Source organism: Oncorhynchus clarkii, chromosome 3, assembly GCF_045791955.1.
Source record: "Oncorhynchus clarkii lewisi isolate Uvic-CL-2024 chromosome 3, UVic_Ocla_1.0, whole genome shotgun sequence".
NCBI classification, from domain to species: Eukaryota; Metazoa; Chordata; class Actinopteri; order Salmoniformes; family Salmonidae; genus Oncorhynchus; species Oncorhynchus clarkii.
Genome location: NC_092149.1, coordinates 957,448 through 985,000, shown reverse-complemented (window position 1 = coordinate 985,000; position 27,553 = coordinate 957,448). Strand labels below are relative to the sequence as shown.

Genomic DNA, 27,553 nt, shown 5'->3' with positions numbered 1-27,553 from the left:
AGTATCGCTACATCAGAGTGGATTCAGGAAGGGGAGGGGAACTATGGACCCAGTGCTTACTTCCTGGAGAGCAGGGGGTTAGTATCGCTACATCAGAGTGGATTCATGAAGGGGAGGGGAACTATGGACCCAGTGCTAACTTCCTGGAGAGCAGGGGGTTAGTATCGCTACATCAGAGTGGATTCAGGAAGGGGAGGGGAACTATGGACCCAGTGCTCTGCTTAGAAGCAGAGGTCAGGAAGGCTCAGGTGAACAAGAAGACTGTTGTAGCTGTATTTTTTTTTACGTGGAGAAGGCGTATGATGTGGAAGGAGGGTTTAAGACACTAACAGCTTACAGACGTTAAGACACTAACAGCTTACAGATGGTAGGCAATTAAGGTCACAGTTATGAAAACTTAGGACACTAAAGAGACATTTCTACTGACTCTGAAAAACACCCAAAGAGAGATGCCCAGGGTCCCTGCTCATCTGCGTGAACGGATCGATACAAACGAACATCACACCTGTGGGACAGGTACAGAATGGCAACAACAACTGCCCGAGTTACACCAGGAACATACAATCCCTCCATCAGTGCTCAGACTGTCTGCAATAGGCTGAGAGAGGCTGGACTAAGAACTTGTAGGCCTGTTGTAAGGCAGGTCCTCACCAGACATCGCCTGCAACAACGTCGCCTATGGGCACAAACCCCCTGTCTCACCAGGAGTGATGGTCGGATTCACGTTTATCGTCAAAGGAATGAGCGTTACACCGAGGCCTGTATTCTGGAGCGGGATCGATGTGGAGGGTCCGTCATTGTCTGGGGCGGTGTGTCACAGCATCATTGGACTGAGCTTGTTGTCACTGCAAGTGTAACCGATGTGAAACGGCTAGCTTAGTTAGCGGTGCGCGCTAAAAAGCGTTTTAATCGGTGACGTCACTTGCTCTGAGACCTTGAAGTAGTAGTTCCCCTTGCTTTGCAAGGGCCGCAGCTTTTGTGGAGCGATGGGTAACGATGCTTCGTGGGTGACTGTTGTTGTTGATGTGTGCAGAGGGTCCCTGGTTCGCGCCCGAGTATGGGCGAGGGGACCGTCTAAAGTTATACTGTTACACAAGCAATCTCAACGCTATGCGTTACAGGCAAGACATCCTCCTCCCTTCCTGCAGGCTCATCCTGACATGACCCTCCAGCATGACAATGCCACCTGCTCGTTCTGTGTGTGATTTCCTGCAAGACAGGAATGTCAGTGTTCTGCCATGGCAAGCGAAGAGCCCGGATCTCAATCCCATTGAGCACGTTTGGGACCTGTTGGATCGGAGGGTGAGAACTAGGGCCATTCCCCCCAGAAATGTCTGGGAACTTGCAGGTGCCTTGGTGGAAGAGCAGCAAGAACTGGCAAATCCGGTGCAGTCCCTGAGGAGGAGATGCACTGCAGTACTTAATGCAGCTGGTGGCCACACCAGATACTGAATGTTACTTTTAATTTGGACAGGGACACATTATTCCATTTCTGTTAGTCACATGTCTGTAGAACTTGTTCAGTTTGTCTCAGTTGTTGAATCTTGTTATGTTCATACAAATATTTACACATGTTAAGTTTGCTGAAAATAAACGCAGTTGACAGTGAGAGGACGTTAATTTTTTTAAATTGATGATAAGGTTTTTATGGTTTTAAATTAGTACTAAAGACTGGCACCCATAACCAGTGAAGTTTCTTTAGCGTAGCTACACTCTCTTGATTGAATCTAGCAAATACAAGGGTTTTTACGCCTCTTTGTGGTCACCATGTGAAGTGTGAACACTGGGAGCCGAGGCCACATGACAGCAGCATCCGTTCTGAGAAGGAGAGGCTCAGTGGGGGAAATAACTTAACTACTAAAATAAACATGTTTGTGGCTCGTAGCATTGCAGCAGATCACAAAGATCTAATCCACGATGTTTCCTACGATTTTCACGGCCGGAGAATGGCAACGTGTTCAAGTGACCAAAGTGTCAAGGTAAAAAAAAAAACGAGTGAGCTAAGCTAACTAGCTAGTAGCAGGCTAGCTTGCTAGCTAACTCTTTACCTTATGAAATGGAACTAAACAGCTAATTCAGTAACCACATTAACTGCAGCTAACTCGTTTACTTGATTAATATTACCCACTTTTAGGGAAAAGTAATTCACTGATAATATTTGCAGTTTTAAAACAGTTAGCTAGCTAACGTTAACTAAGCTAACTAGCTATTTTGCAAGCCATGCAGCTAGCTTGCTATGCTAGCTAGGATGTAAACAAAATGCCCAGACTGTAACCAGAGCTTGCTTTAGTGAACCATTGTCAATGTTCTGCATCCTTCAGGTTTGGGACAAGAGTGAAAGTGGGGAGTGGCACTGCACTGCCAGCTGGAAGGCAAGTCGGTTTTATTTCTTACACTCCAAGATTTAAAAGTGTGTTTTAAAGTATTTGCTTTGAATTGTAGCGCCTCTCCCTTTTTGAAATGACTTTCTTTGCTTGTTCAACCCTGAAATGGTCTGTAGAATGAAGGTTTGTTATTGACTCGTCTTTGCAGACACACAGCGGGTCAGTATGGAGGGTGACATGGGCCCACCCTGAGTTTGGACAGGTGCTGGCCTCCTGCTCCTTTGACCGGACAGCCGCTGTGTGGGAGGAGATAGTTGGGGAGTCTAATGACAAACAGAGGGGGCAGAGCCACTGGGTAAGACTCCTGGACATTCAGCTACGAGCCTGGTCCCACATATATTTGTATTCTCCTGCCCATCTTGTACCAGGCTATTATCCAGCCACTGCTGTGAGGTGATTCTTTGACCCAAGTTATTGGGTCAAAGAGACATGTGCCTTGGTGTGCAGTATCGGCAACTAACTCTCATTCTGCTTAGATAAAGAGGACGACTCTGGTGGACAGCAGGACGTCGGTGACGGACGTGAAGTTTGCTCCTAAACACATGGGTCTGATGCTGACCACGTGCTCAGCAGACGGGGTGGTGAGGGTCTACGAGGCTCCAGACGTGATGAACCTCAGCCAGTGGTCTCTGCAGCACGAGATCTCCTGTAAACTCAGCTGCTCCTGTATCTCCTGGAACCCCTCCAGGTCAGCTTCACGGAGTCCATAGATTTAGGCCCAATTCACTCCAGGTGAAACCAGTCAGTCATTTTTAAGATTAATATCACTTTATTTGTCAATTGTTCACAGTGTCCAATGAACTAATGTGTTCATTGGTGTTGCTGATTGTACACAGTGTCCAATGAACTAAAGTGTTCATTGATGTAGCTGATTGTACACAGCACACGCTGTTACACCCCTGTGTTACATTCTCTATAGCATTGGGTATTCAACTCTGACCCTACGAGGTCCAGAGCCTGCTGGTTTTCTGTTCTACCTGATAATGAATTGCTGGTGTCCCCGGTCTAAATTAGAACAATGATAAAATGCAGTGACACTGGCTTCGAGGTCCAGAGTTGAGTTTGAAGGCTGTAGAGTTTCTCAAGATGTTACTTGAGTGTTCCACTGCTGTGAAAATGCAGTTGGAGCTCTCCAGCAGCTGTAGATACTGATGGGCTATTGTTTTGATGCCTATTAACATGTTACCTAGTTTAATAACTGTCTATTTATCAGCAGCTGTAGATACTGATGGGCTATTGTATTGATGCCTATTAACATGTTACCTAGTTTAATAACTGTCATTGTCTCCTTAGTTCTCGCGCCCACCCTCCCATGATAGCAGTGGGAAGTGATGACAGCAACGTGATGTACGGTGGGAAGGTTCAGATCTACGAGTACAATGACAACACTAGGTCAGTCCTATTACCTGTCTATTACATTATTAGTATAATGAAAACACTAGGTCAGTCCTATTACATTATTAGTATAATGACAACACTAGGTCAGTCCTATTACAGTATTAGTATAATGAAAACACTAGGTCTGTCCTATTACAGTATTAGTATAATGAAAACACTAGGTCAGTCCTATTACAGTATTAGTATAATGAAAACACTAGGTCTGTCCTATTACAGTATTAGTATAATGAAAACACTAGGTCAGTCCTATTACCTGTCTATTACATTATTAGTACAATGAAAACACTAGGTCAGTCCTATTACCTGGCTATTACATTATTAGTATAATGAAAACACTAGGTCAGTCCTATTACATTATTAGTATCATGAAAACACTAGGTCTGTCCTATTACCAGGCTATTACATTATTAGTATAATGAAAACACTAGGTCTGTCCTATTACATTATTAGTATAATGACAACACTAGGTCAGTCCTATTACATTATTAGTATAATGACAACACAAGGTCAGTCCTATTACATTATACAGGTGGAGCAGATGGTTACATGAACCCCCAGTTCCCTTGGGAGAAATAAAGCTTCTCTATTGTATTATGTTGTAGTCGTTGTATGTTCTAGTATTATTCAAGTCTGGTCTTTTAGTTCACGTTATCATGTTGTCAGAGACTCCTCTACTTTAAGAGGGGAATTCTCTGTCTTTGATCAGGAAATATGCGAAAGCCGAGACATTGATGACGGTGACTGATGCAGTGCACGACATAGCCTTCTCCCCGAACCTGGGGCGGTCCTTCCACGTGCTCGCCATAGCAACCAAAGATGTTCGGATCTTTAAGTTGGTACCTTTGCGGTGAGTGTATAAATTGCAATTTAAATATATATTTTTTTTATATATATTTTTTGTACACTTTTTACTAACGTTTTCTGACTTCTAGGAGTACATATTGAGTTGTCTTATAGATATTAGCTGTATATATATTTTTAGACTTGCTGTATTGTCTAAGTAGCAGATCACTGCCGTTCAGAGCCTGTACCGTGTCCATATGCTATACTGACCTGTTCTGCCTCTCTCTCTCGTCTGACAGTAAGGAGAGCAGCTCAACAGGCCCTACTAAATTTGAGGTTCAGATCGTGGCCCAGTTCGACAACCACAACTCCCAGGTGTGGAGAGTCTCCTGGAACATCACTAGCACCTTGCTAGCCTCCTCAGGAGACGACGGCTGTGTCCGACTCTGGAAAGGTGATCTATCTAGTATAGACTGAAACACAGAGATCCTATTAACGATCCACTCTGGGATCATAGAAGATGTACTATGGAGAAATCGCTCCATTTCCTGGTTGCTGAAATTCTAATAGTTTGATTACTTTCTGTTTGTGACCAAAGCGACTATAATGTAATAATGGTACCATCTAAATCACGGTGAAATATTGTCCTTAACCATAAGCTGGTGTACAAAAGTAAAAGACACGAAAACACCACATTCAAGACCGGGTAGCATAGAAAATAACAGATCTATAACTTATATTTCTATGTGTATTTGGTCAGGTCTGCACAAAAAACAGAATGGATGACATAGTGCACAAAAAAACAGAATGGATGACATAGTGCACAAAAAAACAGAATGGATGACATAGTGCACAAAAAACAGAATGGATGACGTAGTGCACAAAAAACAGAATGGATGACGTAGTGCACAAAAAACAGAATGGATGACATAGTGCACAAAAAACAGAATGGATGACATAGTGCACAAAAAACAGAATGGATGACATAGTGCACAAAAAACAGAATGGATGACGTAGTGCACAAAAAAACAGAATGGATGACGTAGTGCACAGAATGGATGACGTAGTGCACAAAAAACAGAATGGATGACGTAGTGCACAGAATGGATGACGTAGTGCACAAAAAACAGAATGGATGACGTAGTGCACAGAATGGATGACGTAGTGCACAAAAAACAGAATGGATGACGTAGTGCACAGAATGGATGACGTAGTGCACAAAAAACAGAATGGATGACGTAGTGCACAAAAAACAGAATGGATGACGTACTGCACAGAATGGATGACGTAGTGCACAGAATGGATGACGTAGTGCACAAAAAACAGAATGGATGACGTAGTGCACAGAATGGATGACGTAGTGCACAGAATGGATGACGTAGTGCACAAAAAACAGAATGGATGACGTAGTGCACAGAATGGATGACGTAGTGCACAGAATGGATGACGTAGTGCACAAAAAACAGAATGGATGACGTAGTGCACAGAATGGATGACGTAGTGCACAGAATGGATGACGTAGTGCACAGAATGGATGACGTAGTGCACAGAATGGATGACGTAGTGCACAAAACAGAATGGATGACGTAGTGCACAGAATGGATGACGTAGTGCACAGAATGGATGACGTAGTGCACAGAATGGATGACGTAGTGCAAAACACAGAATGGATGACGTAGTGCACAAAACAGAATGGATGACGTAGTGCAGGGATCTGTTTCAGCCTTTCAAACCTTCAGGCTAAAATGTTAAACGTTTGAGAGCATCTTTTAACTGACTTCACTAGTTTATTATGTCATTCTACACTGCAGCTTGACAATGACCACTAGTTGGCCCGGCAGCACCAACAGGTTTGGGACCGGGCTAAAAGTCTATTCAGTCATTTCAAAGCCAATGGTTTAGCTGAAGGGAAATAGAAGTGGCCGTCTACTCGTGAACCGTGTAAAGTCCCCCACACATTTACACTGTTTCATTGGTTCCCATCTTCTGGTCCCCAGCCAACTATATGGACAACTGGAAGTGTACAGGCATCCTGAAGGGAGACGGAAGTCCAGTCAACGGGTCGTCAGGACAACCCGGTGCCATGAATACCATGGTGGGGTCCGCTGTCCAGACCTCCCAGAATGCACTGAACGGCTCTGCTGCAGGAAGGTAGGAGGCCTCGCCTTCTGTCGGCCGGCCAGAGCTGGCGACTGACTGCCTCACTGCTTTACCCTCTCTGGGCCTGACTGACACTGCAGCGCTGACACCCCCCCCCCCTCCCTGGGCCTGACTGACACTGCAGCGCTGACACCCCCCCTCCCTCCCTCCCTGGGCCTGACTGACACTGCAGCGCTGACACCCCCCCCCCCCCCCTCCCTCCCTGGGCCTGACTGACACTGCAGCGCTGACACCCCCCCCCCCCCCCCTCCCTGGGCCTGACTGACACTGCAGCGCCGACACCCCCCCCCCCTTCTCTCTGGGCCTGACTGACACTGCAGCGCTGACACCCCCCCCCCCCCCCTTCTCTCTGGGCCTGACTGACACTGCAGTGCTGACACCCCCCCCTTCTCTCTGGGCCTGACTGACACTGCAGCGCTGACACCCCCCCCACCCCCCCCCCTCCCTGGGCCTGAATGACACTGCAGCGCTGACACCCCCCCCCCCCCTCCCTGGGCCTGACTGACACTGTGTGTTGCGCTCATGCAAAGAGCTTGGCTTGTGGCAAGGCCCAGCAGGCCAGACCCAGCACGTAGGCCCGCTCCCCGTGGCAGGTCTGTCTGCTCGTCATAAAAGGCGTGTTTGGGAGGGCTATTTGCAACAGTTTTTTAATGTTCGTACAACAGCAGACTGACGTTTGGATTGTACAATCATTTTTGGTAATTGTTTATTGACACAGTTTTATGTTGATTGGAACATGAATGTTATTTTGATATATTTTTTAAACATTTGAGATGAGTTATTACAGATGTCTGTCGTCCTCACACAATGCCCTGGAAATTGTCATACTTTCAATACATTTACATACCAGGGCCAAACATACAGGTTTGCTAATTTGAATAATTTACTCTTTTGATGTAATCTTATAATAAATAGCATGTGTAGAATGTTTGGAGGGCATATTGATAAATAATAAACGTTCATATTTTCAATATATAAAATAATTACCAAAACGTTTTCCATAATCTTTGCATGTTGTAGGAGCATCTGGGATATAATCTGGTAATAATCCCTATTAACCTGCTGGTAATCTGCAATTCATCTGAATGAAATAATGACTGAAGGCTGGTGAACATGTTGTAGGAGCGTCTGGGATATAATCTGGTAATAATCCCTATTAACCTGCTGGTAATCTGCAATTCATCTGAATGAAATAATGACTGAAGGCTGGTGAACATGTTGTAGGAGCATCTGGGATATAATCTGATAATAATCCCTATTAACCTGCTGGTAATCTGCAATTCATCTGAATGAAATAATGACTGAAGGCTGGTGCTGAAGACATGCTAGTGCTTTAATAACACACACAAGGCTGAGTTTATATTCAATATTCCACCCTAGTACAGTACATCAACATTCAGTTTTCAGACATTATACTCTCTCTCCTAGTACAGTACATCAACATTCAGTTTCCAGACATTATACTCCTAGTACAGTACATCAACATTCAGTTTCCAGACATTATACTCTCTCTCCTAGTACAGTACATCAACATTCAGTTTCCAGACATTATACTCTCTCTCCTAGTACAGTACATCAACATTCAGTTTCCAGACATTATACTCTCTCTCCTGGTACAGTACATCAACATTCAGTTTCCAGACATTATACTCCTAGTACAGTACATCAACATTCAGTTTCCAGACATTATACTCCTAGTACAGTACATCAACATTCAGTTTCCAGACATTATACTCTCTCTCCTAGTACAGTACATCAACATTCAGTTTCCAGACATTATACTCTCTCTCCTAGTACAGTACATCAACATTCAGTTTCCAGACATTATACTCCTAGTACAGTACATCAACATTCAGTTTCCAGACATTATACTCTCTCTCCTGGTACAGTACATCAACATTCAGTTTCCAGACATTATACTCCTAGTACAGTACATCAACATTCAGTTTCCAGACATTATACTCCTAGTACTGTATAATGGTTCATAAGAAAAGCCTAATTATCCCTCACTTGAGGTGACTATTCTGCCTTAAAATCCTCTCCGTTCTGAAAGGCCTCTGCTAACCTGTTACATTGTATGGTGTTACGTTTCTCTGTTTTTAATGACAACCTTTTTCTGTACTCCTGTCCAATCTTTGATAAAAAAAAATGCATCGTATTGTGATTTGTTGACGACTGTGTGTTTTGTACAATTTCATCTAATTTAAAAAAAAATGAAATAGTTTGCTTGCGTATTATTGTCCCGTTTTCAATAAGGACTCATCCCTGTGTGGTCTATTGGACGTGATGGATGCTGCTTGTTGCATGCACACAGGAACGGCCAGAGGATCCCCTTTAGCCCTCGCCTGCGGAGCCTGACTGCCCTGAAGACACTCCACCTGCCTGCGTACTGTTGACCTAAAGCCCGCTGACCAGCGAGCACCCTGGTGACCATGCATGGACCAGGATGCCACTGCTTCGGCAATACTTACTTCTAATAGGTGTTGCTTTATTTTAGATCAGGTTGTGTTTGTCACATGTGCCCGAATACAGCAGGTAAATGCTGAGTTTAAAAGCCCTGAACCAACAAAGCAGTTTTATGAAAAACAAAGAGCAGCAGTATATAACAATACAGATCTGTAGTTCTGCTGAATACCTGACCACATCGTCTCCTGTTAGTTCTGCTGAATACCTGACCACATCGTCTCCTGTTAGTTCTGCTGAATACCTGACCACATCGTCTCCTGTTAGTTCTGCTGAATACCTGACCACATCGTCTCCTGTTAGTTCTGCTGAATTACCTGACCACAATACGTCTCCTGTTAGTTCTGCTGAATACCTGACCACATCGTCTCCTGTTAGTTCTGCTGAATACCTGACCACATCGTCTCCTGTTAGTTCTGCTGAATACCTGACTCACATCGTCTCCTGTTAGTTCTGCTGAATACCTGACCACATCGTCTCCTGTTAGTTCTGCTGAATACCTGACCACATCGTCTCCTGTTAGTTCTGCTGAATACCTTACCACATCGTCTCCTGTTAGTTCTGCTGAATACCTGACCACATCGTCTCCTGTTAGTTCTGCTGAATACCTGACCACATCGTCTCCTGTTAGTTCTGCTGAATACCTTACCACATCGTCTCCTGTTAGTTCTGCTGAATACCTGACCACATCGTCTCCTGTTAGTTCTGCTGAATACCTGACCACATCGTCTCCTGTTAGTTCTGCTGAATACCTGACCACATCGTCTCCTGTTAGTTCTGCTGAATACCTGACCACATCGTCTCCTGTTAGTTCTGCTGAATACCTGACCACATCGTCTCCTGTTAGTTCTGCTGAATACCTGACCACATCGTCTCCTGTTAGTTCTGCTGAATACCTGACCACATCGTCTCCTGTTAGTTCTGCTGAATACCTGACCACATCGTCTCCTGTTACCACATCGTCTCCTGTTAGTTCTGCTGAATACCTGACCACATCGTCTCCTGTTAGTTCTGCTGAATACCTGACCACATCGTCTCCTGTTAGTTCTGCTGAATACCTGACCACATCGTCTCCTGTTAGTTCTGCTGAATACCTGACCACATCGTCTCCTGTTACTGCTGAATACCACATCGTCTCCTGTTAGTTCTGCTGAATACCTGACCACATCGTCTCCTGTTAGTTCTGCTGAATACCTGACCACATCGTCTCCTGTTAGTTCTGCTGAATACCTGACCACATCGTCTCCTGTTAGTTCTGCTGAATACCTTACCACATCGTCTCCTGTTAGTTCTGCTGAATACCTGACCACATCGTCTCCTGTTAGTTCTGCTGAATACCTGACCACATCGTCTCCTGTTAGTTCTGCTGAATACCTGACCACATCGTCTCCTGTTAGTTCTGCTGAATACCTGACCACATCGTCTCCTGTTAGTTCTGCTGAATACCTGACCACATCGTCTCCTGTTAGTTCTGCTGAATACCTGACCACATCGTCTCCTGTTAGTTCTGCTGAATACCTGACCACATCGTCTCCTGTTAGTTCTGCTGAATACCTGACCACATCGTCTCCTGTTAGTTCTGCTGAATACCTGACCTCCTGTTAGTTCTGCTGAATACCTGACCACATCGTCTCCTGTTAGTTCTACTGAATACCTGACCACATAGTCTCCTGTTAGTTCTGCTGAATACCTGACCACATCGTCTCCTGTTAGTTCTGCTGAATACCTGACCACATCGTCTCCTGTTAGTTCTGCTGAATACCTGACCACATCGTCTCCTGTTAGTTCTGCTGAATACCTGACCACATCGTCTCCTGTTAGTTCTGCTGAATACCTGACCACATCGTCTCCTGTTAGTTCTGCTGAATACCTGACCACATCGTCTCCTGTTAGTTCTGCTGAATACCTGACCACATCGTCTCCTGTTAGTTCTGCTGAATACCTTACCACATCGTCTCCTGTTAGTTCTGCTGAATACCTGACCACATCGTCTCCTGTTAGTTCTGCTGAATACCTTACCACATAGTCTCCTGTTAGTTCTGCTGAATACCTGACCACATCGTCTCCTGTTAGTTCTGCTGAATACCTTCGTCTCCTGTTACCACATCGTCTCCTGTTAGTTCTGCTGAATACCTGACCACATCGTCTCCTGTTAGTTCTGCTGAATACCTGACCACATCGTCTCCTGTTAGTTCTGCTGAATACCTGTCTGACCTGTTAGTTCTGCTGAATACCTGACCACATCGTCTCCTGTTAGTTCTGCTGAATACCTGACCACATCGTCTCCTGTTAGTTCTGCTGAATACCTGACCACATCGTCTCCTGTTAGTTCTGCTGAATACCTGACCACATCGTCTCCTGTTAGTTCTGCTGAATACCTTACCACATCGTCTCCTGTTAGTTCTGCTGAATACCTGACCACATCCTCCTGTTAGTTCTGCTGAATACCTGACCACATCGTCTCCTGTTAGTTCTACTGAATACCTGACCACATCGTCTCCTGTTAGTTCTGCTGAATACCTCGTCTCCTGTTACCACATCGTCTCCTGTTAGTTCTGCTGAATACCTTACCACATCGTCTCCTGTTAGTTCTGCTGAATACCTGACCACATCGTCTCCTGTTAGTTCTGCTGAATACCTGACCACATCGTCTCCTGTTAGTTCTGCTGAATACCTGTCTCCTGTTACCACATCGTCTCCTGTTAGTTCTGCTGAATACCTGACCACATCGTCTCCTGTTAGTTCTGCTGAATACCTGACCACATCGTCTCCTGTTAGTTCTGCTGAATACCTGACCACATCGTCTCCTGTTAGTTCTGCTGAATACCTGACCACATCGTCTCCTGTTAGTTCTGCTGAATACCTGACCACATCGTCTCCTGTTAGTTCTGCTGAATACCTGACCACATAGTCTCCTGTTAGTTCTGCTGAATACCTTACCACATCGACCACATCGTCTCCTGTTAGTTCTGCTGAATACCTGACCACATCGTCTCCTGTTAGTTCTGCTGAATACCTGTCTCCTGTTACCACATCGTCTCCTGTTAGTTCTGCTGAATACCTGACCACATCGTCTCCTGTTAGTTCTGCTGAATACCTTACCACATCGTCTCCTGTTAGTTCTGCTGAATACCTGACCACATCGTCTCCTGTTAGTTCTGCTGAATACCTTACCACATCGTCTCCTGTTAGTTCTGCTGAATACCTGACCACATCGTCTCCTGTTAGTTCTGCTGAATACCTTACCACATCGTCTCCTGTTAGTTCTGCTGAATACCTTACCACATCGTCTCCTGTTAGTTCTGCTGAATACCTGACCACATCGTCTCCTGTTAGTTCTGCTGAATACCTGACCACATCGTCTCCTGTTAGTTCTGCTGAATACCTGACCACATCGTCTCCTGTTAGTTCTGCTGAATACCTGACCACATCGTCTCCTGTTAGTTCTGCTGAATACCTTACCACATAGTCTCCTGTTAGTTCTGCTGAATACCTTACCACATCGTCTCCTGTTAGTTCTGCTGAATACCTGACCACATCGTCTCCTGTTAGTTCTGCTGAATACCTTACCACATCGTCTCCTGTTAGTTTAGCTGAATACCTTACCACATCGTCTCCTGTTAGTTCTGCTGAATACCTGACCACATCGTCTCCTGTTAGTTCTGCTGAATACCTTACCACATCGTCTCCTGTTAGTTCTGCTGAATACCTTACCACATCGTCTCCTGTTAGTTTAGCTGAATACCTTACCACATCGTCTCCTGTTAGTTCTGCTGAATACCTGACCACATCGTCTCCTGTTAGTTCTGCTGAATACCTGACCACATCGTCTCCTGTTAGTTCTGCTGAATACCTGACCACATCGTCTCCTGTTAGTTCTGCTGAATACCTGACCACATAGTCTCCTGATGTGTTCATGTGTCTGTGTTCTGCTGAATACAGTATATTCTCTTAGTTCTGCTGAATACTGTGTCTTCTGTTGTGTTAATGTGTCTGTGTTCTGCTGAATACAGTATCTCATGTTAGTTCTGCTGAATACAGTATCTCCTGTTAGTTCTGCTGAATACAGTGTCTCCTGTTAGTTCTGCTGAATACAGTATATCCTGTTAGTTATGCTGAATACAGTATCTCCTGTTAGTTCTGCTGAATACAGTATATCCTGTTAGTTCTGCTGAATACAGTATCTCCTGTTAGTTCTGCTGAATACAGTATCTCCTGTTAGTTCTGCTGAATACAGTATCTCCTGTTAGTTCTGCTGAATACAGTATCTCCTGTTAGTTCTGCTGAATACAGTATCTCCTGTTAGTTCTGCTGAATACAGTATCTCCTGTTCTGCTGTCTTCTGCACCTCCTTACCCTCCCCCTTTTCTGTTCTGTACAGCTGCCGTAGCCTGTTCTGTACAGCTGCCGTAGCCTGTTCAGTACAGCTGCCGTAGCCTGTTCAGTACAGCTGCCGTAGCCTGTTCAGTACAGCTGCCGTAGCCTGTTCAGTACAGCTGCCGTAGCCAGTTCTGTACAGCTGCCGTAGCCAGTTCTGTACAGCTGCCGTAGCCTGTTCTGTACAGCTGCCGTAGCCTGTTCACGTCCCCCCTTTTCCTATTTTAATTCACCTCTCATTTCTCTGTTTTTGTTTATTTCTTTGTATCCCATTGTTGTCTTGTTTCCTGTCTGTTCCCTGTTCCTGTCTGTTGTTTCAGGTATTTCTTCCCCCCTCTGGATGCCCCCAGGGCAGGGTCCAGGTACGGCCACCTGCTGCCCCCCCCCTCTCTGATAGAGCACTCTGATGCCCAGTTCAGCCCCCACAGCCAGCTCCCCCAGTCCCCAATGGCCATCCATGGCCAGCCCCCCCAATCCCCTCTGTCCCTGCACAGACTGTACTCACACTCTAGAGCCCTCAACACCCTGCCTGAACACGACTGACCCTCTAGAGCCCTCAACACCCTGCCTGAACACCACTGACCCTCTAGAGCCCTCAACATCCTGCCTGAACACGGCTGACCCTCTAGAGCCCTCAACACCCTGCCTGAACACTACTGACCCTCTAGAGCCCTCAACACCCTGCCTGAACACGACTGACCCTCTAGAGCCCTCAACACCCTGCCTGAACACCACTGACCCTCTAGAGCCCTCAACACCCTGCCTGAACACGACTGACCCTCTAGAGCCCTCAACACCCTGCCTGAACACCACTGACCCTCTAGAGCCCTCAACACCCTGCCTGAACACCACTGACCCTCTAGAGCCCTCAACACCCTGTCTGAACACCACTGACCCTCTAGAGCCCTCAACACCCTGCCTGATCACTACTGACCCTCTAGACCCCTCAACACCCTGCCTGAACACAGCTGACCCTCTAGAGCCCTCAACACTGACCCTGCCTGAACACGGCTGACCCTCTAGAGCCCTCAACACTGACCCTGCCTGAACACGACTGACCCTCCAGACCCCTCAACACTGACCCTCTAGACCCCTCAACACCCTGCCTGAACACGACTGACCCTCCAGACCCCTCAACACTGACCCTCTAGAGCTATCAACACCCTGCCTGAACACGACTGACCCTCCAGAACCCTCAACACTGACCCTCCAGACCCCTCAACATCCTGCCTGAACACGGCTGACCCTCTAGAGCCGTCAACACCCTGGCTGACCCTCCAGACCCCTCAACAACCTGCCTGAACACCACTGACCCTCCAGACCCCTCAACACCCTGCCTGAATACGGCTGACTGGGAGGGTACTCTTCTTCTTAGTGACTAATCAGAAGAAGACCTTCCCCTCTCCCAGAACAGTTTGGTTGGTGCATAAAACCAGTGAATCTTGATGAGCAAAAATGTAAAATGATTTCTTAGACATTTTGTTTACGATAGTCCCTCCATATGTAAACAGCCCTAGTGCTGACTGACAGTCTGCCTCCCTGGCAGTCTGCCTCCCTGGCAGTCTGCCTCCCTGGCAGTCTGCCTCCCTGGCAGTCTGCCTCCCTGGCAGTCTGCCTCCCTGGCAGTCGGCCCAGATGTAGTCTCCCAGAGTTGTGAGTGATGATTCTCTAGATATATTTGATCTTGGTTTTTATTTAATTAAAAACCAGCATGCTGGTTTACTACGGTGCCTGTGGTTCAAACTCACATTACTGTGTTGGAATGTGTCTTTACAAGACCGTGGGTGTAATTCATGTGGGTGTAATTCCCGTGGGCGTTATTCCTGTGGGTGTAATTAACGTGCGGGTGTAAATCCTGCGGGTGAAATTTATGTGGGTGCAATTCCAGCGGGTGTAATTTACGCGTGGGTGTATTCCTGTGTGGGTGTAATTCCTGTGTGTGTTATTCATGTGGGTGTAATTCCTGTGTGTGTGTAATTCCTGTGTGTGTTATTCATGTGGGTGTAATTCCTGTGTGTGTTATTCATATGGGTGTAATTCCTGCGTGTGTTATTCATGTGGGTGTAATTCCTGCGTGTGTTATTCCTGTGTGTGTGTGTGTGTGTTTAATTTCAAGCCTAATGTTGTTGCATTAATGAAATGGGGGCTAGTCGATGCATATGAGAAATTTGAAAGAATAAATGCTCATTGAAATGTCATAACTGCCTATACCATCACCACACTAACATTAAAACCCAACGCTGTTATACAATGTAGCTGTGTATCCCATGCACGTGTGCACTCACAATGTGTCATCCATGACTGACTACCATGTGAATCATCCTTTACACTCACAATGTGTCATCCATGACTGACTACCATGTGAATCAGCCTATACACTCACAATGTGTCATCCATGACTGACTACCATGTGAATCATCCTATACACTCACAATGTGTCATCCATGACTGACTACCATGTGAATCAGCCTATACACTCACAATGTGTCATCCATGACTGACTACCATGTGAATCAGCCTATACACTCACAATGTGTCATCCATGACTGACTGCCATGTGAATCATCCTTTACACTCACAATGTGTCATCTATGACTGACTACCATGTGAATCTGCCTTTACAATAATACATAGTGATCCAGAGGCATCACATGGTCTGAGCCTGGATTCTGATCTGAAAGCCCTGGGCACTTTACATTCTAACACTGGGTTTCTCTCATGAAACTATCAGACTGAGGGCCCTGGGCACTTTACATTCTCACACTGGGTTTCTCTCATGAAACTATCAGACTGAAGGCCCTGGGCACTTTACATTCTCACACTGGGTTTCTCTCATGAAACTATCAGACTGAAGGCCCTGGGCACTTTACATTCTCACACTGGGTTTCATGAGAGAAACTATCAGACTGAAGGCCCTGGGCACTTTACATTCTCACACTGGGTTTCTCTCATGAAACTGTCTTGTCCTTCTCATACTGTACACAAATCACAGCAAGTATCTCTGAAGTCTATAGAAAGATGGGAGTCGGTCAGAATTGGTATGGTGTGTTGTATTTACTGTGCAGCTGTCAACTAGCCAAGTGATGGTTGCAGCTGCTGTGGGGAACATATGATACTCCCGTAAGTTCCTGACCACTCCTTAGACTTAGGATGGATGATATGGTATGGATCCTATTGAATCTGTAACAAGTGCTACTACACATTTTGAATATATATCATATACATTTCATGAGCAAAAATAATATACAATTTAACTAGAAATGACAACAATTAGTTGATGAGAAGCACTTAAATCCAACGCTATACTTTCAGAATGTAAGGACCATATCTGGTAAGGACATTGATCTGATGTGAATAGATATATATATATATATATTATGTGTGTGAATAGGCCTCTACAATGGAACTAATTATAGTTAAATGACAGGATAACAATCCAATGGTGATACATCCTTTCACACGGTCAAAGAGGTTAGTCCAATCAAAACGTCTCTTTCCTGTCTCTGTCCCGCCCATAGTGATGGTCGCTGAGCGCGGGCTTCCTGTGATTGGTCCAACCGAATACAGTGTTTCTCCGAGGCTCCTGCTACGGTTTGTTACCGACAAAATACGTTACACTTTCAACTGGCTATGAAAATAGATAATTCTCTTAACTTTTAGTTAATTGTGTAGCGAAATAGTCACTTAAACTTGTTGTTACTTTAGAAACAGTAAGGTTACGGTGTCTTGCGGCTCCTTCTCGTCGGTTTTCTCTGCGGGAGAGAAGAAGCTTCTTCATTTGTTGTGAACATTGTAACGCTGTTTACTTTCGGTATTTTGGGGTTAAGTACTGGCCTTAAACTATTCAGTAAGTTAGATAAAAGGTTTATTTGTGTGTACATCCACTTTGGTTAAAGTGTTTGTAGTTAACTATAACTTAACTTGTGTTGACACAGAGGAAAGTTTGTCAAGGTAAGTTTTGTCAGGCCACAACGACAAAAATGACTGGCTACATTGACTACATTTATCTACATTGACTACATGTATCTGGCCATCTAATATTCATCTAGATGGAACAATGTGACAGTATCTTGTTTTACTTTGTGTTGTTGGTTAACTTGTTGCTTGAGTTTGGACCGGAGTGAATTGACTGGGTATTTCCGAGTCTTTGAACATCACAAGGAGGAATCTGGATGTCAGTGTTTGTTTTAACTACGACACACTTTCCACAATGAACTGAGGTGTTGCTCGTCTGACTGACATGTTTATCAGCAATTGTGATGAATGTTTTTTCTCTCCACTCAGTTGATGGTCTGCAGTAGAACCTGAGGTAGCGGGCCTAACCGTAGCCCATCATCATGACCGAGAGTTTCAGCAACATCGAGGATGAGGCATTCCCCGGTTTCCTGTCTAGCTCTGTGGGCAGCAGCCGTGCCACCCTGGGGAACATCACCCTGGCCTCCACCCTGGGGCTGCCCGTAGCTGCCTCCACCGTGGCTAAAATTAGAGCTGGGGCCGACAACAGGTGGGTCAGCAGCACCGCTTAACATCAACAGCAATGTCACTGGAACACAAGGCCCTGCAGAACTATAGGGGTTCTGGCTCAGTACCTTCTAAAGCAGCGTTACTGTTATGTAGCTCTGATCAGTGTTCATAACAATCTGACTACTAAAAATGAATCTCACTCCTTTCTCTCCAGAGTAAATGCTGTCCAGGCGTCATATCTGGAGGACGGACGGCTCTCTCTCGCTAACTCTCAGTCCAACAACAAGGAACAGGGACAATTCGCCCTCAGCTTCAAAGATGAGCTGTGAGTATCAGGAGTTTGGTTTAGCAGCCGTGGAAGTCATGTCATGCAGGGCTCTATGCTGACTTGTTTTCCAAGGAGAACATTGTTCTCCGTAGTTGAAAAATGTAGGAGCACCAGAGAAATGCAGGGTTAAGGCGTCCTGTCGTTCCCCAGGGCTTTACCACACGGCGTCCTGCCGTTCCCCAGTGCTTTACCGCACGGCGTCCTGCTTTACCGCACAGCGTCCTGCTTTACCCCACGGCGTCCTGCTTTACCTCACGGCGTCCTGCCGTTCCCCTGTGCTTTACCCCATGGTGTCCTACTTTACCCCACAGCGTCCTGCTTTACCTCACGGCGTCCTGCTTTACCTCACGGCGTCCTGCTTTACCTCACGGCGTCCTGCTTTACCTCACGGCGTCCTGCTTTACCGCACGGCGTCCTGCTTTACCGCACGGCGTCCTGCTTTACCGCACGGCGTCCTGCTTTACCGCACGGCGTCCTGCTTTACCTCACGGCGTCCTGCTTTACCTCACGGCGTCCTGCTTTACCTCACGGCGTCCTGCTTTACCGCACGGCGTCCTGCTTTACCGCACGGCGTCCTGCCGTTGCCCAGTGCTTTATCATGCAGTTTGGGATGTGAATATCCCCCATGTTTGCTTCAGTGAATGATGTTGCTCACATGGATCCCCTCTCTGTCTCTCTCCACCTCTCAGAGATGATGCAGATGACTTCATAGCAGCCCACCGGTTCTCAGACATGCTGGTGAAGGTGAATCTGGACGAGACAGAGCCCAGGACTAGAGCCTCCTCCCTCGGCCCCAACACCCAGGCTGGACCTCTCCCTGGAAGACACTCTGAACATGGAGACGGTAACACTGTACCATTTACCTTGGTTTGCGGTTCTGTGTGGCTCAGTTGGTAGAGCATGGTGCATGCAATGCCAGGGTTGTGGGTTCGAGTCCAGGGGCCACCCATAAGTCAAATGGTATCCACACGGCACTAAGTGGTTTTGGATAAAAGCGTCTGATAAATAACATTTAGTAGTAGTAGTAGTATTTTTAGTTGTGGCAGTATTATTAGTAGTGGTGGTAGTATTATTATTAGTAGTATTAGTAGTGGTGGTAGTATTATTATTAGTAGTATTAGTAGTGGTGGTGGTATTATTAGTATTGGTGGTAGTATTATTAGTAGTAGTATTAGTAGTGGTGGTGGTATTATTAGTAGTATTAGTAGTGGTGGTAGTATTAGTAGTGGTGGTAGTATTAGTAGTGGTGGTAGTATTAGTATTGGTGGTAGTATTATTATTAGTAGTATTAGTAGTGGTGGTGGTATTATTAGTAGTATTAGTAGTGGTGGTAGTATTAGTAGTGGTGGTAGTATTAGTAGTGGTGGTAGTATTATTATTAGTAGTATTAGTAGTGGTAGTATTATTATTAGTGGTAGTATTAGTAGTGGTGGTGGTAGTATTAGTAGTGGTGGTAGTATTAGTAGTGGTGGTAGTATTAGTAGTGGTGGTAGTATTAGTAGTGGTGGTAGTATTATTATTAGTGGTAGTATTAGTAGTGGTGTTAGTAGTGGTGTTAGTAGTGGTGGTAGTATTAGTAGTGGTGGTAGTATTATTATTATTAGTGGTAGTATTAGTAGTGGTGGTAGTGTTAGTAGTGGTAGTGTTAGTAGTGGTAGTATTAGTAGTGGTGGTAGTATTAGTAGTGGTGGTAATATTAGTAGTGGTGGTAGTATTATTATTAGTGGTAGTATTAGTAGTGGTGGTAGTATTAGTAGTGGTGGTGGTAATGTTAGTAGTGGTGTTAGTAGTGGTAGTATTAGTAGTGGTGGTAGTATTAGTAGTGGTGGTAGTATTATTATTAGTGGTAGTATTATTTAAAAAAAAATGTATTTCACCTTTATTTAACCAGGTAGGCAAGTTGAGAACAAGTTCTCATTTACAATTGCGACCTGGCCAAGATAAAGCAAAGCAGTTCGACAGATACAACGACACAGAGTTACACATGGAGTAAAACAAACATACAGTCAATAATACAGTATAAACAAGTCTATATACGATGTGAGCAAATGAGGTGAGATAAGGGAGGTAAAGGCAAAAAGGCCATGGTGGCAAAGTAAATACAATATAGCAAGTAAAACACTGGAATGGTAGATTTGCAATGGGAGAAAGTGCAAAGTAGAAATAAAAATATTGGGGGTGCAAAAGAGCAAAATAAATAAATAAATTAAATACAGTAGGGAAAGAGGTAGTTGTTTGGGCTAAATTATAGGTGGGCTATGTACAGGTGCAGTAATCTGTGAGCTGCTCTGACAGTTGGTGCTTAAAGCTAGTGAGGGAGATAAGTGTTTCCAGTTTCAGAGATTTTTGTAGTTTGTTCCAGTCATTGGCAGCAGAGAACTGGAAGGAGAGGCGGCCAAAGAAAGAATTGGTTTTGGGGGTGACTAGAGAGATATACCTGCTGGAGCGTGTGCTACAGGTGGGAGATGCAATGGTGACCAGCGAGCTGAGATAAGGGGGGACTTTACCTAGCAGGGTCTTGTAGATGACATGGAGCCAGTGGGTTTGGCGACGAGTATGAAGCGAGGGCCAGCCAACGAGAGCGTACAGGTCGCAATGGTGGGTAGTATATGGGGCTTTGGTGACAAAACGGATTGCACTGTGATAGACTGCATCCAATTTGTTGAGTAGGGTATTGGAGGCTATTTTGTAAATGACATCGCCAAAGTCGAGGATTGGTAGGATGGTCAGTTTTACAAGGGTATGTTTGGCAGCATGAGTGAAGGATGCTTTGTTGAGAAATAGGAAGCCAATTCTAGATTTAACTTTGGATTGGAGATGTTTGATATGGGTCTGGAAGGAGAGTTTACAGTCTAACCAGACACCTAAGTATTTGTAGTTGTCCACGTATTCTAAGTCGGAGCCGTCCAGAGTAGTAATGTTGGACAGGCGGGTAGGTACAGGTAGCGATCGGTTGAAGAGCATGCATTTAGTTTTACTTGTATTTAAGAGCAATTGGAGGCCACGGAAGGAGAGTTGTATGGCATTGAAGCTTGCCTGGAGGGTTGTTAATTAACACAGTGTCCAAAGAAGGGCCAGAAGTATACAGAATGGTGTCGTCTGTGTAGAGGTGAATCAGAGACTCACCAGCAGCAAGAGCGACCTCATTGATGTATACAGAGAAGAGTCGGTCCAAGAATTGAACCCTGTGGCACCCCGATAGAGACTGCCAGAGGTCCGGACAGCAGACCCTCCGATTTGACACACTGAACTCTATCAGAGAAGTAGTTGGTGAACCAGGCGAGGCAATCATTTGAGAAACCAAGGCTGTCGAGTCTGCCGATGAGGATGTGGTGATTGACAGAGTCGAAAGCCTTGGCCAGATTAATGAATACGGCTGCACAGTAATGTTTCTTATCGATGGCGGTTAAGATATCATTTAGGACCTTGAGCGTGGCTGAGGTGCACCCATGACCAGCTCTGAAACCAGATTGCATAGCAGAGAAGGTATGGTGAGATTCGAAATGGTCGGTAATCTGTTTGTTGACTTGGCTTTCGAAGACCTTAGAAAGGCATGGTAGGATAGATATAGGTCTGTAGCAGTTTTTTTGTCAAGAGTGTCACCCCCTTTGAAGAGGGGGATGACCGCAGCTGCTTTCCAATCTTTGGGAATCTCAGACGACACGAAAGAGAGGTTGAACAGGCTAGTAATAGGGGTGGCAACAATTTTGGCAGATAATTTTAGAAAGAAAGGGTCCAGATTGTCTAGCCCGGCTGATTTGTAGCGGTCCAGATTTTGCAGCTCATTCAGAACATCAGCTGAGCAGATTTGGGAGAAGGAGAAATGGGGAAGGCTTGGGCGAGTTATTGTGGGGGGTGCAGTGCTGTTGACCGGGGTAGGAGTAGCCAGGGGGAAAGCATGGCCAGCCGTAGAAAAATGCTTATTGAAATTCTCAATTATGGTGGATTTATCAGTGGTGACAGTGTTTCCTATCTTCAGTGCAGTGGGCAGCTGGGAGGAGGGGTTAGTAGTGTTAGTAGTGGTGTTAGTAGTGGTAGTATTAGTAGTGGTGGTAGTATTATTATTAGTGGTAGTATTATTATTATTATTAGTAGTATTAGTAGTGGTGGTGGTATTAGTAGTGGTATTATTAGTAGTGGTATTATTAGTAGTGGTATTATTAGTAGTATTAGTAGTGGTAGTATTATTATTAGCAGTGGTGGTAGTAGTGGCAGTATTGGTGGTAGTATTATTATTATTAGTAGTATTAGTAGTGGTGGTGGTATTAGTAGTGGTATTATTAGTAGTGGTATTATTAGTAGTGGTATTATTAGTAGTATTAGTAGTGGTAGTAGTATTATTATTATTAGCAGTGGTGGTAGTATTATTATTAGCAGTGGTGGTAGTATTATTATTAGTGGTAGTATTATTATTATTATTAGTGGTAGTATTAGTAGTGGTGGTAGTATTAGTAGTGGTGGTAGTATTAGTAGTGGTGGTAGTATTAGTAGTGGTGGTAGTATTATTATTAGTAGTATTAGTAGTGGTAGTATTATTATTAGTGGTAGTATTAGTGGTGGTGGTAGTATTATTATTATTAGTAGTATTAGTAGTGGTAGTATTATTATTAGTGGTAGTATTAGTAGTGGTGGTGGTAGTATTAGTATTATTATTAGTAGTATTAGTAGTGGTAGTATTAGTAGTGGTGGTAGTGGTGGTAGTAGTATTAGTAGTGGTAGTATTATTATTAGCAGTGGTGGTAGTAGTGGCAGTATTGGTGGTAGTATTATTATTAGTGGTAGTATTAGTAGTGGTGGTGGTATTATTATTATTAGTATTAGTCTTATTAGTTTTATTAATTTTTTATTTTACCTTTATTTAACCAGGCAGGTCAGTTAAGAACAAATTCTTATTTTCAATGACGGCCTAGGAACAGTGGGTTAACTGCCTGTTCAGGGGGCAGAACGACAGACCTTGTCAGCTCGGGGACTTTAACTTGCAACCTTCCCAATGCTCTAACCACTAGGCTTCCCTGCCGCCCCATAGTGGTGGTGGTAGTAGTATTATTAGTAGTGGTGATAGTATTATTAGTAGTGGTGATAGTATTATTAGTAGCGGTGATAGTATTATTAGTAGTGGTGATAGTATTATTAGTATTATTAGTAGTGGTGATAGTATTATTAGTAGTGGTGATAGTATTATTAGTAGTAGTATTATTAGTAGTAGTATTATTAGTAGTAGTATTATTAGTAGTAGTATTATTAGTAGTGGTAGTAGTATTATTAGTAGTAGTATTATTAGTTGCGGTAGTAGTATTATTAGTAGTGGTAGTAGTATTATTAGTAGTGGTAGTAGTATTATTAGTAGTGGTAGTAGTATTATTAGTAGTGGTAGTAGTATTATTAGTAGTGGTAGTAGTATTATTAGTAGTGGTAGTAGTATTATTAGTAGTAGTATTATTAGTAGTGGTGATAGTATTATTAGTAGTAGTATTAGTAGTGGTGGTAGTAGTATTATTAGTAGTGGTAGTAGTATTATTATTAGTGGTAGTAGTATTATTATTAGTGGTGGTAGTAGTATTATTAGTAGTGGTGATAGTATTATTAGTGGTATTAATATTATTAGTAGTGGTGGTAGTAGTATTATTGGTAGTGGTAGTAGTATTATTAGTAGTAGTATTATTAGTAGTGGTGATAGTATTATTAGTAGTGGTAGTAGTATTATTAGTAGTGGTGATAGTATTATTAGTAGTGGTGATAGTATTATTAGTAGTGGTAGTAGTATTATTAGTAGTGGTAGTAGTAGTATTATTATTATTAGTAGTGGTGATAGTATTATTAGTAGTGGTAGTTTTATTATTGAGAGGTAAACCTGATGTACCACGTGGTCTTGATTAACTCTGTCCTTCATTAGTTGATAGATCAGTGATGTCCATCAGGCTGGTCTCCGTCCTTCACTAGTTGATAGATCATTATGTCCATCAGGCTGGTCTCCGTCCTTCACTAGTTGATAGATCAGTGATGTCCATCAGGCTGGTCTCCGTCCTTCACTAGTTGATAGATCATTATGTCCATCAGGCTGGTCTCCGTCCTTCACTAGTTGATAGATCAGTGATGTCCATCAGGCTGGTCTCCGTCCTTCATTAGTTGATAGATCAGTGATGTCCATCAGGCTGGTCTCCGTCCTTCACTAGTTGATAGATCATTATGTCCGTCAGACTGGTCTCCGTCCTTCACTAGTTGATAGATCATTATGTCCATCAGGCTGGTGTGCTATGTTGGCTAACAAACCAACTAACTGAATTTCTCATCTCCCTATCAGATCTCTCTACGGGGCGGCTGGCCTTCACCAACCTGGTTAATAGGGACTTTATGGATCTAAAGGTATCACACTCTCTCAATGTTGTCTCATGTGCTTTTAGAGTGGTCTCCTTGCCCCTGTCCAGACCTTTAGGGTCCAGTATGGGTGGTAGCCTCCTCCTACCCAGGCCTTTAGAGTACAGTATGGGTGGTAGCCTCCTCTCCTTCCCCCTGTCCAGACCTTTAGGGTCCAGTATGGGTGCCCCTGTCCAGACCTCCCCCTGTCCAGACCTTTAGGGTCCAGTATGGGTGGTAGCCTCCCCTTTAGGGTCCAGTATGGGTGGTAGCCTCCCCTTTAGGGTCCAGTATGGGTGGTAGCCTCACATGATACCAGAATGTAGTTGTAATTCTGTCTCTGTGATCCAGGTCCGATCCCTCCCAGGCACCGTGGACGACCAGAGTCTGGCCAGTGACGGAGCCGACAGCGACCGCTTCAGTGGGAGTGTCTCCAGCTTCCTGGCCAATGAGAAGCTCATGTCTGTGGACAGCATGAACAGTGATGTCACAGGTGAGGCCCCAGCCCTTTCATAGCACAGCATGAGGCTTATTCAGGAAGATGCAACGTTACTGACCATTCACATAGAACTGGATAGGGTAGAACAGACATGGGGGGGTTTTGTTGTCAAAAGGAATAGTAAATTGGGTCAGCTCTATGCATTTAATTTCTATCTACAACGTTGTGAACGTTCACCTTTCTGAACACTTCTCTGGTCGGGGTTATAGCTGTGTGTTGTCTGAACACCTCTCTGGTGGGGGTTATAGCTGTTTGTTGTCTGAACTCCTCTCCTCTCTGGTGGGGGTTATAGCTGTGTGTTGTCTGAACACCTCTCCTCTCTGGTGGGGGTTATAGCTGTGTGTTGTCTGAACTCCTCTCTGGTGGGGGTTATAGCTGTGTGTTGTCTGAACTCCTCTCTGGTGGGGGTTATAGCTGTGTATTGTGAACACTTCTCTGGTCGGGGTTATAGCTGTGTGTTGTGTCTGAACTCCTCTCCTCTCTGGTGGGGGTTATAGCTGTGTGTTGTGTCTGAACTCCTCTCCTCTCTGGTGGGGGTTATAGCTGTGTGTTGTCTGAACACCTCTCCTCTCTGGTGGGGGTTATAGCTGTTTGTTGTCTGAACTCCTCTCCTCTCTGGTGGGGGTTATAGCTGTGTGTTGTCTGAACACCTCTCCTCTCTGGTGGGGGTTATAGCTGTGTGTTGTCTGAACTCCTCTCTGGTGGGGGTTATAGCTGTGTGTTGTCTGAACACTTCTCTGGTCGGGGTTATAGCTGTGTGTTGTCTGAACTCCTCTCCTCTCTGGTGGGGGTTATAGCTGTGTGTTGTCTGAACTCCTCTCTGGTGGGGGTTATAGCTGTGTGTTGTGTCTGAACTCCTCTCTGGTGGGGGTTATAGCTGTGTGTTGTCTGAACACCTCTCCTCTCTGGTGGGGGTTATAGCTGTGTGTTGTCTGAACACCTCTCTGGTGGGGGTTATAGCTGTGTATTGTGTCTGAACTCCTCTCTGGTGGGGGTTATAGCTGTGTGTTGTCTGAACTCCTCTCTGGTGGGGGTTATAGGTGTGTATTGTGTCTGAACTCCTCTCTGGTGGGGGTTATAGCTGTGTATTGTGTCTGAACACCTCTCTGGTGGGGGTTATAGCTGTGTGTTGTCTGAACACCTCTCCTCTCTGTTGGGGGTTATAGCTGTGTATTGTCTGAACTCCTCTCCTTTCTGGTGGGGGTTATAGCTGTGTGTTGTGTCTGAACACCTCTCCTCTCTGGTGGGGGTTATAGCTGTGTATTGTCTGAACTCCTCTCCTCTCTGGTGGGGGTTATAGCTGTGTATTGTCTGAACTCCTCTCCTCTCTGGTGGGGGTTATAGCTGTGTGTTGTCTGAACTCCTCTCCTCTCTGGTGGGGGTTATAGTTGTGTATTGTGTCTGAACACCTCTCCTCTCTGGTGGGGGTTATAGCTGTGTGTTGTCTGAACTCCTCTCCTCTCTGGTGGGGGTTATAGCTGTGTATTGTCTGAACTCCTCTCTGGTGGGGGTTATAGCTGTGTGTTGTCTGAACACCTCTCCTCTCTGGTGGGGGTTATAGCTGTGTGTTGTCTGAACTCCTCTCCTCTCTGGTGGGGGTTATAGCTGTGTATTGTCTGAACACCTCTCCTCTCTGGTGGGGGTTATAGCTGTGTGTTGTGTCTGAACACCTCTCTGGTGGGGGTTATAGCTGTGTATTATGTCTGAACTCCTCTCTGGTGGGGGTTATAGATGTGTGTTGTGTCTGAACTCCTCTCTGGTGGGGGTTATAGCTGTGTGTTGTCTGAACACCTCTCCTCTCTGTTGGGGGTTATAGCTGTGTATTGTCTGAACTCCTCTCCTCTCTGGTGGGGGTTATAGCTGTGTGTTGTGTCTGAACACCTCTCCTCTCTGGTGGGGGTTATAGCTGTGTATTGTCTGAACTCCTCTCCTCTCTGGTGGGGGTTATAGCTGTGTGTTGTCTGAACTCCTCTCCTCTCTGGTGGGGGTTATAGTTGTGTATTGTGTCTGAACACCTCTCCTCTCTGGTGGGGGTTATAGCTGTGTGTTGTCTGAACTCCTCTCCTCTCTGGTGGGGGTTATAGCTGTGTATTGTCTGAACTCCTCTCTGGTGGGGGTTATAGCTGTGTGTTGTCTGAACACCTCTCCTCTCTGGTGGGGGTTATAGCTGTGTGTTGTCTGAACTCCTCTCCTCTCTGGTGGGGGTTATAGCTGTGTATTGTCTGAACACCTCTCCTCTCTGGTGGGGGTTATAGCTGTGTGTTGTGTCTGAACACCTCTCTGGTGGGGGTTATAGCTGTGTATTATGTCTGAACTCCTCTCTGGTGGGGGTTATAGATGTGT

At 45.0% G+C, this 27,553-nt stretch overlaps 2 protein-coding genes across 3 annotated transcripts in view; both read left to right on the top strand.

Moving 5' to 3' along the window:
• The first annotated feature begins 1,781 nt into the window (after positions 1-1,781).
• LOC139386416 (nucleoporin SEH1-like) lies at positions 1,782-15,763 on the top strand. 2 transcript variants are annotated; one of them, XM_071131996.1, is made up of 9 exons: positions 1,782-1,979; positions 2,322-2,372; positions 2,533-2,679; positions 2,861-3,072; positions 3,678-3,776; positions 4,489-4,629; positions 4,865-5,019; positions 6,563-6,716; positions 13,886-15,763. In XM_071131996.1, the coding sequence occupies exons 1-9, from the start codon at positions 1,869-1,871 to the stop codon at positions 14,106-14,108; spliced, it is 1,293 nt and encodes a 430-aa protein (XP_070988097.1). In that variant the 5' UTR covers positions 1,782-1,868; the 3' UTR covers positions 14,109-15,763. The 2 variants fall into 2 exon arrangements, with proteins under 2 accessions (XP_070988097.1, XP_070988106.1); XM_071132005.1 differs by lacking the exon at positions 13,886-15,763 and adding an exon at positions 9,040-9,136.
• Positions 15,764-17,323: 1,560 nt separating this feature from the next.
• LOC139386408 (centrosomal protein of 192 kDa-like) overlaps positions 17,324-27,553 on the top strand; it is an 84,776-nt gene continuing 74,546 nt past the window's right edge. Inside the window, exons 1-6 of the mRNA XM_071131984.1 lie at positions 17,324-17,412; positions 17,850-18,069; positions 18,244-18,354; positions 19,047-19,201; positions 24,659-24,720; positions 25,063-25,204. Of these exons, the coding sequence (XP_070988085.1) occupies positions 17,903-18,069; positions 18,244-18,354; positions 19,047-19,201; positions 24,659-24,720; positions 25,063-25,204 (637 nt within the window). The 5' untranslated portion in view covers positions 17,324-17,412; positions 17,850-17,902. The remainder of the gene's footprint in view (positions 17,413-17,849; positions 18,070-18,243; positions 18,355-19,046; positions 19,202-24,658; positions 24,721-25,062; positions 25,205-27,553) is intronic.